Genomic DNA, 18,465 nt, shown 5'->3' with positions numbered 1-18,465 from the left:
ACATGGCATTGACCCAAGGCAAACCCACTCAAAAGGAAGGAAGCTTCAGTATAACATGACTGATGACCTCAAAGGTCAACTTTCAAAGTAAATCTCCACTGCAGGATTTATATTGGTTAAGACATTATTTGTACCTCTCCTATAGATATTTTAAACATGAACAAATTTCCTGAAACAAATGAAAAAAAAAATAATGTTTTTAAATCTAGAAGCCTTTGGCACCAAGCTGTGTGAAACATAAATATAGGAGACTGATGAGAAATAAATTGCAATCCCCACTTGATTTTAAGGATGATGTACACTGATGATGTACACATGTTTTAAGGATGATGAGCACACTCTGTACCTTCTGTGTATCCACAGGCCTGGGTCAGAGCTTGGCAGTGTGTCAGCAGTGCAATCCTTGTCACAGTTACCCCAAGCACACTTCCATCTTTACATGTTTTGTACTAAAGAGAAATAAGCAGGGAAAGTCAGTGTGAAAGAATTGCCATATTTCTATTATTTAATAGCTATGTTTAAAGTGTTTCCTCTGCAGGTGAATGATGGACACATCTAATGACTCTATTTTAAGAAAGCAGCAGTACTGGAGAGTATTGGAAGCATTTCTTTGTTAAAAAAAGGCAATCTTTTTTTCAGATAGGCTTTCTCTTTTGACTGAAGATTCCCAGGTTTGGTATCTGAAATCCATGTGTTATTTGAAAACAGGCATTATGGAAACATAACTCTAAAAATTCTGATCATGTCAGTGACTAATGGACTGGCAAGATTTAGCAGAGAATAACCTAGTTCAGTCTGTTCAGTGTTTACATGTTAGATTTTATAGGCCAATCACTAAACCCCAGCTTCTCCCTTCTGCATCTTATAAGGCATGTGATAAGAGCTGACTGCAGAATCCTTGCTGGGTGCTGTGATAATAACCTATATGTATACAGTCTGAAAGACACAAGCTCTTTGATCAGGAGAATGTGCGACTCATGAAAAAGCAGCAAAAAAGAGGTGGGAGGCCATTGGTGATTATTGAAATAATTTTTGTAACTTTATGTAAGTGTCTGAGAACTATCAGGGGCAGATAATAAATTAAACATTTATCTTTCTCCATGATGAAGATAATCAGTGAGATTGAGAGTGAAGACATCTCTGCTTCTCTAGCCCAGTGTCCTGACTGCACAAAGACAGGAAACACCTTTGGTCCATTCACTTGCACTTAGTCCTTTTGAAGAATAATTTAAATTCAATATTAACACCACTGAATCCAAAGCATTTGAGTCTTTGCAGAAGGAGAAGAAAATGATGGGGGGAAAAAGGAGGAAAATTAAATTCAACAGCATTGCTAACTTTCCCTTCCTGATGCTGTTCTGTTGTTGGTAGCGTGACTCATAAAGCAGTCAGTGACAGGCAAGCATTTGAACAAGAAATTCTTTCTTTTTCAAAGGGTATGAAGGTTGTGATATGAGAACTGAAGCTTCACTGTGAACCTTGTCGTCTATCCATCCCAAGGCTAGTGGGCAAGCCCACACTGAACAGAACCAAGATTGCCCAAGGCAAATGTAATACAACACTGCAGCAGCCATATAAAAACGTTAATGTTAGAAACACTCAGAATACAATTTAACATTCTATTGACTTTTCTGAAATCAGTATTGGTCGAATTTATTAAAAAAACATTACTTATTAACAAGCTAAACCAAGATGTTCTTTGCTTCTGTGACTCCTGAATGAATAATGATGTTTACCTAATCCAGAGTGCCATATGTAATGATTTGAGGAGAAGATGCATCTTCATTAACTCACCTCAATGTAAGCTGTGTCATTGTTGGCATCCTTGATGTGTGGGAACCAGTCACGAGGTGGCTTGGAGAGGTGTTTAGACTCTGTGACAAACCACAGCAGCTTTGGCCAGCCTGAGGTACAAACAAAAGCCAGCTTTTATTGAGTTTCTGCTGGATAAGACAGGACAAAAGCTTTCCCTGCCAGAGTTTTATTCTTGAAAAATCTGTGTCACCATTACCCAAACATTACTTCCTTTGAACCTCAGTGTAATATGGGAAAGAAGATTTTGCAGCACTGCTTTTTAACACAGCTGCTGAGGTGTTTTTAGGCAATCCCTGAGGGAATGGCTGGGCAGTTTAAGCTGTTATTGACCCCAGCAGTTTCACTGACACTCCCCTGTCAGAAGTTACTGTCCCTACACTTCACTAAAGGAGTGAATCGTATGAACACTTCTCATCTACTACAGTCCTAAGTCTGTTGGTTGAATTTTTGTGGCCACAGATGGTCTCAGCAGCCTGGCTAAGCCAGCAGAGAACTGGATTGGGAGCACAGGTGCTGCTCTCCATCCACGAGGCTGGCACAGCCATCACTGCCACAGTGACACACCAGGGCAGCGGCGTCCCAGCAGCCCAGCTGCTCCTGTGGCCAGGGTTTCATCACAGGCCTGACCCTCACCCACAGCCACTAAACAAGAGCAGTTTGTTGTAGTAATTGACCAGGGAGAGCCATGATAAACTAGGGCTAGGTTACCTTTAAACTGTGGTATCTCCCCTGTGGGGCTCTTAGGCAGTCCTTTATGGCATGCATCGCTGGTCAAGGCCACAGTAACTCCACAGCTTCCAAGCAAAAAGCCTATTTGTTGACTTCCTGCATCCTAAGAGATGACAAAACACACAGAATTGATTAGAAGTGATCACAGGCTGAAAGCACTTTTGTCCTTGGGCACGTTATCTTGAGAGGAAAACAGTCTCTTTCCTTTAAATTGATTTTCTTTTAGGTGCCTATCAAAACTCATCTGTACATTGACAAAGGAATTCCACAAGCTAGGTATCCTCTTGTCTGTAGCAGCATAAATCATAAAGACAGTGGAAGCCATCAGATGGCATCTGCTCTTGCATCTCTTCAGAAATGACAAGTGGCTGGGAGGAATGCCTGATTTGACAGAGGGTTGTTTCATCCCGAGGGATCCCTGGAGAAATTAACAGACTGGGCCCTCATAAAGTCCACCAAAGGCAAAATCAAAGTCCTGCACCTGTGGAGGAACAAACCTCTGTGCCAGAATAGTCTGGAGAGCAGCTTTTTGGTGAAGAACCTGGAGGACCTGGTGGACAGCAAGCTGAGTGTGAACCAGCAGTGTGCCCTGGCACGAGGAAGGCAAATGGCATCCTGAGCTGTGCGAGGCAAGGCATTGCCAGCAGGCTGAGGGAGGGGATCCCCCCCTCAGCACCAGTGAGACACATCTCCAGTGCTGGCACCAGTTCTGGGCTTCCAAGCAGAAGACACAGAGCCACTGGAGAGTCAGCAAAGGGCCACTATGATAATTAAAGGACTGGAGCATCTCTCCTCTGAGGAAAGAGCGAGAGTTGGAACTGCTCAGCCTTGAGAAAAGAATGCTTCAGAAGGGGTCTAACCAATGTGTACAAACACCTGAAGGGAGGGTGTGAGGAAGATGGACTCAGATTCTTTCCGTACTTTGCCCAGCAACGGGACCAGAGGCAATGGACACAAACCAAAGCAGAGGAGGCTCCCTCTGACAATCCCCTTTTTACTGGGAGGGTGATGTGGTAAGCTACAACAGGGTGACTGGCACAAAGTGCCCATAGAGGTTGTAGAGTTCCCATACTTGGAGATATCCAAAAGCTACCATGGATATAGTCCTGGGCAACCTGTTTGAGCAGGGAAGCTGGACTAGGTCACCTCCACACATTTCTGCCATCCTCAACAATTCTGTGATTTTGTGGCAACTCTAGGAAATAATATGGATTACAGATGCTTCCATCTGGAGAAAGCTTTTAACCATTAAGATGTTATGATGGGTGTACAGTGGTGAGAGTTTCCCTATTTATGTTGACCTAACCTGATTTGTCAATAACCATTTCATTGAGTAGTTACAGGCACATTTCAGGAGCACTACATACAGTCAAGTGCCCATTAGAGTAAGCTCATTACATTTTACTTTCATCAAGGGGATAGAAGCAGTGAGATTAAGAAGTCGTGTAATGATTTCCCAGCCTAGGCCATAGTTGTTCTTTAAGAGATGCTATGTTTCTACAGCATTACGTCTGCTTTATGTATAGAGTCTTGTCATTACTTTTTTATGAACTTTACATCTATCCAACAGGCTCTTCAATAGAGCAAAGCCCTACATGCAAATGCATATAAAAATCTTAACCCTTTATTCACAGAATTATTCTACCGAAAACCGCCTAAAGAGACTCAAAAGATCAAATTAAAATATCTTTCAAATCAAACACAGAGCTCACTCAACAATGGAAACAATCAGAAATATGGAACAGTTGCCTTAATCTATTGATTTGTTCAAAGCAAAATTCTATGATGGAAAGAAAGCCCCAGAGACTGACTAATTCTTAAAGCAATTTTTATGTAGTCAAATAAAACCATCTAAAATGGAGAAGCAATGAGAACAGAGGAAAAGCAAAAGCTTAATTTTCCATACCGCCTCAAAATATGTATATGGCAGCAATTCCCAGAACTTTGACAGCTGAGCAAGCAATGTGAGACAATTAACTGATCTGTCAAAGTCTATGCTATATAACACCTCCTATCCAGAACTACTGTATTTGCTTTTGCTTACTATAGCCAGAAGGTTTATAAAACCAGGAAAAAATGAAAAGGTATTTTTTCAGCAAGGCTTTTTAATCTTAAGCTTGTGTATTATCTTTGCCCATATAAAAACAGACAATGAGAGTATTCTTTGAAAAACAGAGAATAATACTAGTGTCTCCATGAGCAACACTTTGGGGAGCATGTTGTTGGTCCCACCACACCTGCACCAGAGGGGCTTCCAGGACTTAAAGGGCATTGTCCAGCATTAATTACTGTCCTCAATGACTCTCAAGTCAGCTGCTCCACATCTCTGTTGTCAAACCTATGGGACAAGCACTTAGCAAGATCTAATCCTGGTTCTACATGAGGATGAGACCTGTCTCCGCTCTTGGAGTCTGCTCAGAGGAAGGAAACGTGGGTGCCTGAACAGTGCAGGAGGGATGGCTCTCCTGAGGGTCCCTCAGAGGAAATGGCAGGAAGAGGAAGGCTGGAGTACTCAATGAAGAGCACCACTCCTTGGTCAAGACAGTTTCTGAGACCTGCTACCCTATCACCTATAAAGGGAGGTCATGAGTTCCTTAAAATATCAGATTCATATTACCATTGCTCAAAATTTCCCATTAAATTTAATCTAATAAATACTTACTAATATATGTATGAATTTCTAACTACCGATTTAAAAAGGCATACAAATTTTATAATTGAATGCAGCAATGGCATTGATCTCAGTTTTAAATTACAATGTTGTTGTAAGTGCATATCCTATAAAAGACTGGTATGAACTTTTTCACCTCTATATCAAGAAAATGCCAATTCTCAAGCAATGAAATTCCCTTTAATGCAGAACTTTGTAAACTGAAATTAACCTAATGAATTCAAACAAGTCTAACACAAGGGAAGCCAGTAGAAAGTGTAGACCCTCAAGCATCAGCATACCATGGCCCTGGGGGATGCATCAGCTAAGAAATCACTTGTCAAACTCTTCTCACGGCAAAAGAACACAACAGAAAAAAGAAACTTGTATTAACAGTGTAGTTTTTTAGCTAACACAAGAAAGAATGACTATGCTTTCCCTCAGTGCTATATCAACTGCCTTAGAGGATATCCACATAAATATTAATCATTCATTTGTAGCAGTTCACACACATACATAGATTTCTTAATACAATCTATGCACATGTAACAGTTTGTAATAGCACACTGCTTTACATCAGAATAACCCACCTCAAACAGCATTAAAATCTTCACCCTATTCTTTTCTCAACAGATATTCTTTAAATTATAAGGAAAACATGACCGAACAATCATGTGATTTAAAACTGCCACAGGAGACTGGAAGACTTTCACCAGGCATGGGCAGTGTGTTTCACAGACTTTCAAATCCCACACCATGCTTTGGTGGCCACAATAAATCCTGCCTTGCAAGACAAAGGCAAATCAAGATGCTGAAGCCGAGGTGCTGTGAAAGACACTCTTCTCAAGGGCCACAGGAGCTCCAGTTGAGGATTTTGCAGTATGAACCCAATGACTTGGTGTCCATCAATTCCACCTTCATGCTCAGTCTCTCACACCTCATAAGCAGTTATCCTCACCTTCTGCCTGCTTCTGGTGGTTCCATCCTGACCCAGAATCTAAAACTACTGCAGAGAACAGAGACATGAAGAATTCCTTGCCCCATATAGGTTCTTCTGTGAGAACTGGTGCCTCACAGGAGAATTTGTTTCTAACTACTCAAGTGGTGTTGGGATACTGGACTGACAGCCAGGAGGTGGAAGACCTGAAACCTTTATACATCCTACAGACACACCACCATGTTACTTACACACTCAACCACGTAAACACGACAGTCTTTGCTGCTCCTCATACCTCAGCATGACAGGCCCAGAACAGTGAGGACCCTGGGCAAAACTTGTGTTTGAAAAATGAAGTTTGAGCTAAAAGTGCAATCCTTTGCCTGAGGCTGTCAAAGCTTACATGTGGGCCACAAACATGGCTACTGACTTTAAGGGCAATGATTATTGCACATTTGACATACACACTATTGGCCTTCCTTTTGAGTAATGTGAAATGAATTGTTGCAATGGTGAAAATTACTTTGTGAATTGCAAAGAGACACAACCAAATAATATTCTGGCAAAACCCCCAAATCCTCTTCCCCTCTAAGTGAAATCAATGTCCTACCTGTGAAGGGAATAGATTTTCAGGACATGCTGGTTTGTCAGAAGTGTTACTTGCTATTTTGGAACCCCCCACTTGCCATATTTTTCTGAGTGTTGTGGGGGTAGAAAAAAACTGAGGGAGCTAGTGGAGACCAGGTGAAACAACTGAATGCAGTCCCAACTGCAGACAGGGAGGGACTTGCCGGAGATGCTCATTGTCAAATCGTCCACAACTGACAGTCTGAAGTAACACATAATGCAGGTGGAAGGCAAAATGCAGAGCTGAAGTATTGTAGCATGAAGTTTGAGACCAACTGCTGACTTTGGAACTATCACTTTACATTTCTTGAAGGCACAGCCCTTGCTGGGGTATGAAAATTGAGGTGTGCATAGCTTTAGACTATGTCTGCACACACCTAGAGAGATCAATCTTTCAGATGAAGCAAGCCAGAAATCCTCTCTGCTGTAGGCAGCCATTCAAAGTTCTCTAAAGACTTTTATTAAAAGTTCCCTAAAGGTTTTCACCAGTACTTGGAGGCATACTGTCTTCTTCCTGCTGCAGAGTGATAATTCATTGTCAGGATAAAAAAATCCCACGTGTGGTTGCATTTCAGCATGCTGTTAATGTCATTTCTATAATGCTTTGTGAGAGTACCTGTGTGAAGGAAAACAGTTATGATCCTGTCTCTGTGAGTGAGAGTGCATGTCCTTATCTAATAAGGAAGGAAGAGACAGCCTGTGCAAAGGTTGGCCTGATAAAGGTTACTTCTGTTCACTTGCAAATCCCAGACTGCTTTCAAAATGAGAATTATGTGGTGGAGCATCACAGACTGAACTAATCTTGTTTTCTGTTACAATGCTTATTTGAGCTCCAGTGCCCTTACCCTAACAAAAATTTGCTGGTAAAGAACAAACAGGGCAATGATCAGATGTAAAGGCCAAGTATTACCAGTACTGAGGCAAAACTGAAAAGGCATCAAGGAACCCTTCTTTTTTTAAAAACACAAAGACCTTAGTAAAAATTAAACACAGTGCTGACACAATCTTCATAACCAGCTTTACGATTAAGAAATTAACTGTCTCCTCGGACAACAGCTTTGGTATCTGCCTGCAATTTGCATGTGAAATCTGCAACTATGAGCACTTTAACATCCAAAAATCTTAATAAAAGCAAGACAATGGTTATTTTTGGCAGTGGACACTGCATGAAATATGATATTCTCTCCAGGAAATTACCATTTCCTAAACTTGAAAATATAATAAGGAAACACAGACTTCAAAGGATCTAAGATTCACTGTGGCAAACTGAGCAAGGACTGCTTGGTGCTCCACTGCTGAAGTGTATGAAGAGTGATGGACAGGCACAGGGCTTGCAGGGCTCAGCAGTTTGCACAGGGAACTTACATTCTTTGGAGGCACTAGAAGACTGTGCCACTGAAAAGAGTTTATGAAACATTTTATACGTATTTTAAATCCAGGGAAGGAAGAGATGCATTGTCAAAAGATGTTCACAAGCATGTAGAGCTTCAGTGTTTCTGGCACACTACAGCCCTACAATGAGTAAAGCTGAGAGAAAGCAAAGCTCATTTTATCTCGAGCCCTCAAACACTAGGAAAGATGTCAAGGTGTATTTCCTTTAGACTAGAATTCTTCTTTCAAAGAAAAGTATGACTGGGACAATTTCACTGTCTTGGAAGAGATATACCTCCCTGGCTACTGTTAAAGCTTTAATAACTTTTCAAGATTTAATAAAAAGAGCTCATCAAAAACAGTTTTTACCCTGTATGAAGCATCCTTAAAAAAAAACCTCAAGAGTCCAGGAGTGGGTATCTCCAGATTTCCTATGACAAAACACAATTCTTCCAATCATACTGTGAGAGCCAGCATCTGGAAAAGTACAGAAATGCCTGCTGGAAGCACACATAACATTAAATCTAATAGGCTAGGAAATAGCATTTTGAGTGAGAAATTAATTTTTACATGCTTTCACATCACACACACCCTGCTACAAATTCTGCCTATGATAAGGAGGCCATGAAGATATGTGAGGGATAGATTTCTTCCTATGTTCACAGCATGTGACTGAGCATAACTGTGAATGTGCTTGGAGGACAAAAATGTTATTTTTAGATTAAAACTGATTAGTTCCCCTGACTGTATCAGAGCAGAATAATAATATTTTTCACGGCACCAATCAAATGGAAAAAAACATTGACCTAAAAAATATAAAGAAAAAGAAATCAAAACCTTATTTTAAAATCTTTTCATGAGGGACACAGTAAATCACTGTTTGAACTAGAACTCAACATGTTGAAACTCTCATCTCATCTACTTTGACAGCACATTCTATGACATAGTTTGCAACTCACATCATATCAACACATGCAATGAAAAGTTTGTAGCACTCCAGCTTCAGACAAGATTAACATAAGTGGAAGTTCTGAAGGAAGAGATGCTGTATAGGACACATTATTTGCTAATGTTTGCGAAACGTAAGCAAATTTTGAGAGAGGGACACCATTCTGAGAGAACAGAGCCTATAAATGAAGGGATGAGGATTAGCTCTAACAATTTTGGGGGGTGCTGATGATAAAGGCATTGCAATGGTACTAAATTCAGGGAAAGGAGGAGAAATAAAAATTCTGCTTGTTCTATTGTTACAATGGCTGCAGAACCCCTGACTGCTGCTTTTAGAATGAAGACTTGGTTTGGGATTTTAGTTTTTAATTTTAGATCAGATGTCCCAAATCTAAAGAGCCGACACTGTGCTGTAGGAATTGCAATTTCCAATTTTTCTTTGCCAAACACTAGGAAGCCTTCTGGGAATAAAACTGGAGAATGCTGCATGGCTGCTGGACAATCCATCCCAGATGCCAGGTCACACATCCCCTGAAGTCCTGGGGGTATTCTAGGTACTCTGTCAACATAAAGGTGGGATGCAGAATGAAAAAGCAAGGCAGGATGGACCTTCACCTAATAGTGAACTGGGAAAAAAATCCTGTCAAAATCTTAAAGAAAAAAACCAGTTATGCTACAAGGAAAAGGGAATACACACAAAATCTATATGCTGGTAAAGCAAAAGCTGCTACTTCCATGTGGGTACAGATGTCTGCAGAGTAATCTGTAAATGAAAAGTCTGCCTGGCTGCAAAAATTACTGCTCAGTTTTATAATGCCAGGGACAAAATTCTGCAAAGAGCTGTGAATAACTCTTCTTTATGAAAACGTAGAACAGTATTAAAGCTGCTAATACAAACTTTTAATATTAAAAATGGCTGCTAATATAACTACCTGAAATAGCTCATCTTATATCAGCTTATTATTCTGTAAGCCTATAGTGTAATATAAAATATAATTTGCTAGTTCACATCTCTGTCTTCCAGAAAGCAACCCAAAAGTTGTCCACTGCCAGAATGAACTGGAGCATACAGAACAGAGAATAAATAATGGGAAAGCATAAAATAACAGTCTAGGCCATTGTGTGATGACAGGAATGACATCTTCCCATGGATGCCAGAAGCAATCCACTGCCATTTGACCAGGCAGAGGTATTCCTTCTGGGACTACTCAGAATGTGATTTTCATCTCATTGTTTCCACTCCAGTTGCCTTTCCATATAAACAAATGCAAAGATATTTGAAATAGTATATGCTGTGAGATTGCATAGCTTTATTTATAGACTAAAGATCATGTTGCTTTTTTAACTGACATCTCTGTTACTGTGTTATTAATTTGATATTTAAACATTGTGGTAAAAGATAAACAGTCTGAGTCTGTAGATATTCCTTTATATAAATATATATATATATACACACATGTATAAGTGTATATTTATATATCCATATATAGATACATATTAAAAAAAAAACACCCAAGAGGTGCAGCCAAATTAGGGTAAGTTATTCATTTGACACAGAGTATTTACTTGGACAGCTGGATTTTATAGTTTACAGGGTGGATGTAGTATCAGATGTTCCAAAATAAATCAAATTTACACCTATCTATGTGCTTTAAAATGTCACTAAACCTCAGAGAATATTAACAGGGACGGATTTTTTTAACCCTCAAAACCATGTTGCTTCTTTATTTTTTTCATGGAATGAAAGTGGATTTATCCATTTGAGCACACTGTAAGATCTTAAAATGTACATATTCTGCTGGCCTTATTTTGTTGATGCATATAAAATCTCTGGTTTTTATCAAAATAATGCACTGTGTTATGCAACTGCCTCAGACTGAATGTACTGCCCTCAGATGTGAAGGCACAACGAGAGCCCAATGCAAACATTTCTACTAAGATCTCCATCCTCATTCTACAGCCATGTCCACCTCTCAGTGCTCTCAAATGCAACATTTTACACATGAAACAGCATAACCTACTCCCCAAAGCAGGTATGGTGGTTGAGGTCCCACCCCCTCCCCTTGCATGGCCTTTCCAGCTCACCTGCACCTTTCCTCCAGTCTCGGACGGTTTAAGCTGGGGCACATCTTGTCTCCTCTATCCCTTGGTCCTTCCTTCTGCTCAGTGGCTCTCAAGTCTGCTCAGCTGGATCATGGTCTCTTATGGTCTGATCCACTCCCTCCCTCCATCTCTCCCCTCCTTCACCAGTTTATCAACTGCCCCCTCCTCCTGATCCCAGCCCTTCTCTCCCTTCCACCTTCTGGTTTCACCATGGCAGGAGCCCACCACAGATGATGGCTGGGACATGTGTAATTGTAATGGAGAAAATTGAGGTCAACTCAGCTTCCCAGAGGTGAGAAAGGCTCAAGCAGGTTCATTTAGGAAGGAATCTCCTAGTATTTTGAACTGTTAATTGGCTGTGTGAGACGCCCAAACTGCAAAGGCTTTGTGAGGGCTTAAAATCTTGTTTTCACGGCTTTCATTTGAAAGGGAGGGCTCCTGTCCATGAAACAAAGATTTGAGCTTCTGCTCCAGAGTACTCTAACACTGGAACATTTCAAAGAAAAGCCCTTGACAACTGAAATACTGAAAATGTGACCAATGCAATACATTTGCTCAGGCCTTTGCTTGGTACCTCATGGCTTCAGTCAACATTTTCCAAAACAATTCACTTTAAAAAAAAACACTTGTAAAGATTAAAGAACGCTCTTTGTGTGGACAAGCCCAGACCAAATAATTAAAGTAAGGCATTATTAATGGGAGCTAATAAAAGAGCAATTATTCAAGGGGTATGTGGGAGCAGCCAGACACGGTAAATTAAGGGGATATGACCAAAACAACACTTGTAATTAAAAAATACATTTTGCTGTATTTTACAGCCTTCAAGGCATACATCCTCAGATTCTGCAGAATCTATGTGAGTGACCCAGCTGTGGTTCACCTCCACCCCTCACCACCCCCAAACACTCCTTCCAGCTGGAACTGCTCAAGCTGCCTCCTAACACTTCTCTGGGATACGTGGTTGTATCTTTGAACCAACACTGGATGGGAAATGCTTTTGATTAGCAGTGGTCAGTTTTCTCTATGAATGTATATTCTGTGGCATGAGCTCCTGAGCTGAATTTGTTCAAGTAGCACCCTTGGCAGAGGTGACTGTGGTGACAGAAGCTTTGGGACACATATAGACACAGGAGAAGGCATTTCCATAACAGCTTTGAAGTAGCACACACAGCACCAGTGGCATTATAACATAGCTTGGGTTGCAGGGACAGGTGGAAAATCAGCAGTTGTTGCCAATGATTCTTTGTCAGTGGCCAACACCAGAAGGCTTTAAAAGGCAACAAAGGTAATCCATCTATGACTGGCAGAGCTGTTCTCTTGGAAAATTTTCCTCTCTCATTTTTCATGCAGACCTGCATTTGCTGAAACTGCAAGCACATCTTCAGATTTTCTATCACAAAACAGAAGGAACTATATGTAATTCACCACACTGCACCATTTTGGTACCCTCAGATTCAGAGCTAGCTAACCACAAAAATGAAATCAAAAGCTGTGTTCAGTTGTGATTTATTCCGACATAAATGCTAAAAGGGAGTAAAGAGAAAAACTCAGTTCCCCACCTTTCTTGTAAGTGGCACTTCAATAGGGACGGGGACAACTTCCGCAAGCAGGCAGCCATAAAATGCCACCATGAAAGCAGCAGGGTCATTGTTAGGAAACACCAGGGTTACCTGAAAGAGAGAGATGTACATTAAAAATGTTTTATCCTAGGTGTCAGATAATGATAATTGGAGTTTCCATGCTTCCTTTTGGATGCAGATGATACTGGAGCACTTCTAAGACAGCTATTCAAATGCCTAATAACACATAAATGAGGAATCAGAAGGAATTTATTCTGATAAGTATTCTTTTTATGAATATTTTCACTTAGGATGAAGTTAAATGTTTTTGTGCTGCATTGTTTCCTGCATTGACAACACCTTTCATCTGGTTCTGAACTAACTGATTACTTTACCTGTGTTAAATAACCCAAGTAAATGGAATTAGAAGGATTTTAGATTCTAATGTAATAATTTGCTTGAAGTTACTGAAACTGAAGTGTATGTGTGACCAAATCAAATGATCCAGACTTAGGATGTCATTATGCCAATCATTAACACACTGTTTTGTTTCACTACACTTTGCCTCACACAACAGTTTTGTTCTAGTACTGTCCTGTTGTCCCAGTGTAAAGCTTCCGTGTGCTGTGTACACACAAAAACTGGTATCTAGAAGCAAACGTCACATCCAGAGCTGGCCATGTCACGTGCCAGCCTAGGTGTGGATCTGTTGAACTTAACAGCTTCAGGGCTAGGGCTGGGGAATTATTTAGATAAAAGAATGCCAAAACCAATCACAGATCACCAGAATGATCAGTGGCTGCTGAGCTGTTCAGCTTAACTCCTGCAGGCCCTGCCTGAGGCAGGACAATGCCTGAGATCCTCCACAGGCAAAGGGAAAGGAGAAAGGAGGGGTCACAGCCTTGCTGAGGATCCAGCCACTTCAGAGAGCCCACAGCTCTCCTTGCAAGGGCAGGGAACAGGACTGCTCTCACTGGTGAATGGCCTTAGTGGCTGGATCCTCTCTGTGGATTTGTTTCAGTTCAGTCAGATGGGCATTCTCAGCTCATGTCCTAAACAGCTGTAACACAGCTGGTAACTCCTGCACACTCATCTGCAGTGGTGTGCAAAGGCACAGCAAAAGATTCCAAACCTCTTTCCTCTGGGCTCGCACACAGGACAGGCGTGTATTAACACAGCACCTTGCCATTTGCTGAAACTACTTAGCAGCTCTTGAGTTTTGACTGCCTCAACATCCACTGAAGTTTTGTTGAAGTAAAATCATGATGTTTCCATGTATACTCCAAGGTTCAGTTATTGGAGATTGTAAGTGTTCCCAGAATTTTTACATGGTTTCAAAGGTAGACACCTTCAATCATCAACTTGATTTCTTGAAACTAGAAGAAATCTAACCAGTCTTGTCCAAATGGGTCCAAAATATCTCCAGATTTTAGGCTGAAGACTTTAACCTCATAATTCTTTAGACTCAGAGCAAATGCATTGCTACTTTATCTGCACAGTTGCACATTAAACATTCCAAGTGCTGGAGGTGGCTGTGTAGAGCTTACTCTATGCAAAGGGAAATACGGGGATTTTGCCAGGTGCATGGAGGGGATGGTAGAGATTGCTGAGCCCAGCAAACATCTGTTAGATCCCAAAATTTACTTTGAGGGTTCTTAGGTTTTGCATTGGTCTTTGCTTACATAAAGGCAGTGAAGGTTTGGCTGGGAATCTTTGAAAAGGAGCTGACAGAGGTGAAAAAAATCTCACTGAAGTCCAGTGGGAAGGAGGCATTAACTTCCTCTCTAAAAAACATTAATCACTATCAGACTTGTACCAAATAAATAAATAATGTGTGTAAAAGCAAAAAGGGCTGAAGGAACAAACATACAGTGTATATTAGCAGATGAGAATCTGGTTAGCCAGTAGATATTTCAGAGAGCAGGATTAATTTCTAGGCAGCTGTCTGGGGTGATGCAAGGTTAAATTTCTGAAGTTACTATAGAAGGAAATGCACTTTGCCACGTATAATACCAGAAACAAGGAAAGAGATGCAGGCACGTTCATTTACTTTTTGGCTCAGACAAAGAACCTAAAAGGTGAGGTAATGGTAGTCATGAAAAACAGATTGTATTGGCAGAAGTTGCTTCTAAAGGGAAAATAGAAACTATTTTATACATATCAAAATAAGGAAACAAATACATTCTTATTTGGAAAAGACCAGAAATATGTGCCTGTATTTCATTTAGTATTTAAAACTGTCTTTAAGTGTTGCCACACAACACACATTACGTAGAATAAAGTCACCTTCAAAGAGCTCAGAAAGCTTTTTTGTTATTACAACAGGGGTGTAACAGCCAGAATCACAGCCTAGAGCATCAGAAGTGCTGTAACACCTCATCTTCAATGTGAAGTTGCCTCAAATGATCACGTTCCTGTTACACAGGGATGCCAGGCAAGATGTTTTTACAACACAAAGCATATGCTTTCAGCACTCAGCTACAAACATTGTTTCACTCTAATCTAGGCTGACTTATTTTAGATGAGCTGCAATTTGTTCCTTACATGTCCTCTGCTAGCTAAACTTCCAGTTTTCAGCCTGAACTATCCACAAATGCTTTCTTAACATTAGGAGATGCCAGTGCCTGCTGCAGAAAATGACTACGAAGATGGGCAGGCAGCACACGGTAAAAAAGGAGAGATGCACACTGCCCGTATGTGAACTTTATTCTTTTGGAGATTTCTGGGTGGACTGTTTTGATGTGTACACTTGAATAACTTGCTGCTTCTGTTGTTGCTTAGAGACACACTTGTAAGTCAAGTAAAAGAGAGTCTTCAGATCCTAGTCCTGGCTGAATGCCATTGTAGGAAGCAATTTAGATTAAGGATATTGAGATGTTTTGGTTAATTTCTTTATGATTTATTTCAAAAAGAAACACAGGAAGGACTGTCACTTTGGGTTTTTTCCTCTTTTTTCCTTCTGTGAAGCATTAATGCATGCTTTCATTTTTGAAGCCCTAAGACATGTGTAATGCAAGCAGACATGTTTCTCACATGTGGCACAAGAGGATCAAGTGAACCAATAGTTTGAGAATTGCTATCAGACACTGGAGGGGGAAACTTAATCCCCCACTCACAACTCTAAGCACTAGGACAGGACTAAAATTTGCATTTCTGACAAATTTGTTCTGGAATATCCATTCCACAGCTTAGATCCAAACTGGAATGGGACCTGAGGAATTTTCTATACACACTCTGGCAGAGAAAATGAGCAGCAGGCTAAGACAGCCTTGGCACTCAAAGGGGTAGGTTTGTAAGTACATTGTTAGCAAAACCATAGGATGTTCTTGTCTCCATTTAACATCTTCAAGTGCTACCTCTGCAACTCTTGCTCTCTGTGGGCTTTATCCATCTACTTAGATTCAGTCTCTAGCAGTTGCTGCATCAGAACCAGGAATGGAAAAATTCTGTTACCAGTCAGCGTCATTTATTTATTCAACTGGCTGCCAAAATGTGCTGACTTTGCTTGTCTTTGTCCTCCACAACACTTCTCTTGTTTCTACCATCTCAACAGCTACAAAGTCATTAGTAAGTAAGTTTTTTTATCCACATGACAGCTCCAGGCTCCATAAGCAAGCTTTTGCTAAACAGACTTGTTCAATGTCCAAAAATCACTTTCTGTGGGAATGTTTATTGTTGATGTTGCCACAACTTCAAGTTCAGGGGGTACCAGCTCAGGTTACTTAATATGCAGCTCAAAACATCTGTCTGAATGATAAGTCTTAGTGAGGAAACAGCAGATATCAGCACCCTGTCCCACACCCCATTATTTCACTTCACTCATTTCCTCTGAGCACCCCAAATACCTCATTCTCTCTTTGTCAATACTGAATTTGAACTATTACAAATAAATCATTGAGATACTCACCCTGTCTCCAGGTCGTACCATTGGTTCTTGTTTTGTGCCTAATTTATGTAGTATATTGTAAGCAACCTTCATACTTCTGGTCCAAAGTTTGCCTATTAACACAAATTTTTCGAAGTTAATATAAAAATTCTTATGTTTTACAAGATTATTAAAGAGAAAGAATACCTGAGAAGTCGAAAACACACAGTAGGAACATTTATATTAGTTTTCCAACTAAATATGACACCACTACTGGAACTACTGGAAATACTTAAATACTTATCAGAAGTTTTCTTTGAACTTCTTTTTTCAAGGCAGCAGCACTTTAAAAACAAAAGGAAAAGTGAGAATAGCTTTCTCTATGGCAGTTTTTTACTTTGGAGAAAACTAGATCTTGACTCTGAAATTAACTGTTAGAAGGGGCTGGTACATCATCAAGTCCAGACATCACCCTAACACCTTAGCTGTAGCAAGGTGAACACGCCACATTTCAGCACAGACTGACCTCGAGAGTGATGTTCTGTTTTGAGCACAGCAATTCTCTCACCAAGGAAAAAGGAAAGGAGTCCCAAGAAGCAGAGGCAAAGAAAAGAAAACCCCAACAAACAAAAACCACCCCACAGCCAAAGGGGCACACTGAAGCAGCAGGGACCCTCTGAACCTTAGCACATCCATACGGCTGTTTCACTTTTAATCCTGGGCCTTCTTCCATTTAACTTGGTTCTTCCTTCTCACCTGCTCCCATACCCTCCCTCCTCATTCATTTCACTTGCTCCAGTTACCCCTCCTTACTGTCTCTCTCCTCCCCTTTTTCACCTTTCCAGCACCACTCTTATCTAATCCTTATCAAGTCCCCACCCCAACATTTGATAAAGAAAAATTCTCTCCCCAAGCCCTCTTTGCCAACATTACAGGCCTTTCATTAATCCTTCGAGTGACTTGCATCTTTGCTCTTCCAGATGCCCTTTGTTTAGAGACCTTGTTACTTCCATGTGAACAACACCAAGTTTAACAGCCCTTGTGCTTGGCTGGCCCCAGGTACTGTCTTTAAGCACTATTCAGTCTGACAGTAACAAATCTTTAATTCATGCCCACCAATAGCTGAAACGATAACAGGTTCTGACAACAGATTACCTGTGGAGTTCAGCAGCTCAGGCCCCCAAACATGCACTCTTGCTATTTATAACTAAGCCAAGCAGTTGCTATAATAAGAACCTCCACATCCTGGTTATAAAACGCAATACTACTGAATCATTTTTAAGTGCAAATCTGATGTAAATATAAAGTAAGATGAGAAGGCCAGATTTTCTTTTCTTCCCACTTATGGAAAATTGGAAGGGTCACTGCTGCTTGTTATGGAGAAAGTACTAAATGCAATTATTTCTTATGAAAACAGTAATATAGTTATTATCAAAATATGCTTTGCAAAGTTTTTAATTTATTAAAATTACTCCAGTATTTGCATGTTGAACACTCTTGCTGCTCAGAAAGGAACACAATTCTGTTTCACTGGAAACTCAGCACAGATAAAGGAGTATGTCTGCAGGATTAACCCTCACTGAACTACCTGCATTTGATGGAAAGGAAGTCTTTGAAATCCTCCCTGCTGCTACAGTTAATACTTGAACTTGACAAGTGAGTAGGGTAAAAAAAAGAATGCCTTAAGAAAGCAAATATTATTTTTACTAAAGTTTTTCAACATTAAAGCTTCAGTGGCAACAAACTTAAAAGAGCAATTAGTAATGATACAGAATATCAGAGAATGGAAATGAACAGCCTGGCAAAAGTTCTGAATTGCAAAAGAGAACCATCTTTACACAAACACATTTAAAATTGAAAT

At 40.4% G+C, this 18,465-nt stretch overlaps 1 protein-coding gene across 9 annotated transcripts in view; it reads right to left on the bottom strand.

Moving 5' to 3' along the window:
* DIP2C (disco interacting protein 2 homolog C) overlaps positions 1-18,465 on the bottom strand; it is a 309,412-nt gene that overhangs the window by 77,797 nt on the left and 213,150 nt on the right. For all 9 annotated transcript variants that reach the window (XM_068174086.1, XM_068174067.1, XM_068174077.1 and 6 more), the window contains 5 exons: positions 16,647-16,738; positions 12,740-12,850; positions 2,524-2,647; positions 1,795-1,904; positions 347-449 (listed from right to left, as the gene is read on the bottom strand). In XM_068174086.1, the coding sequence (XP_068030187.1) occupies positions 347-449; positions 1,795-1,904; positions 2,524-2,647; positions 12,740-12,850; positions 16,647-16,738 (540 nt within the window). The remainder of the gene's footprint in view (positions 1-346; positions 450-1,794; positions 1,905-2,523; positions 2,648-12,739; positions 12,851-16,646; positions 16,739-18,465) is intronic.

The sequence above is a fragment of the Anomalospiza imberbis genome, chromosome 1 (genome assembly GCF_031753505.1).
Source record: "Anomalospiza imberbis isolate Cuckoo-Finch-1a 21T00152 chromosome 1, ASM3175350v1, whole genome shotgun sequence".
Taxonomy (NCBI): domain Eukaryota; kingdom Metazoa; phylum Chordata; class Aves; order Passeriformes; family Viduidae; genus Anomalospiza; species Anomalospiza imberbis.
This window is presented reverse-complemented; position numbering and strand designations above follow the sequence as displayed.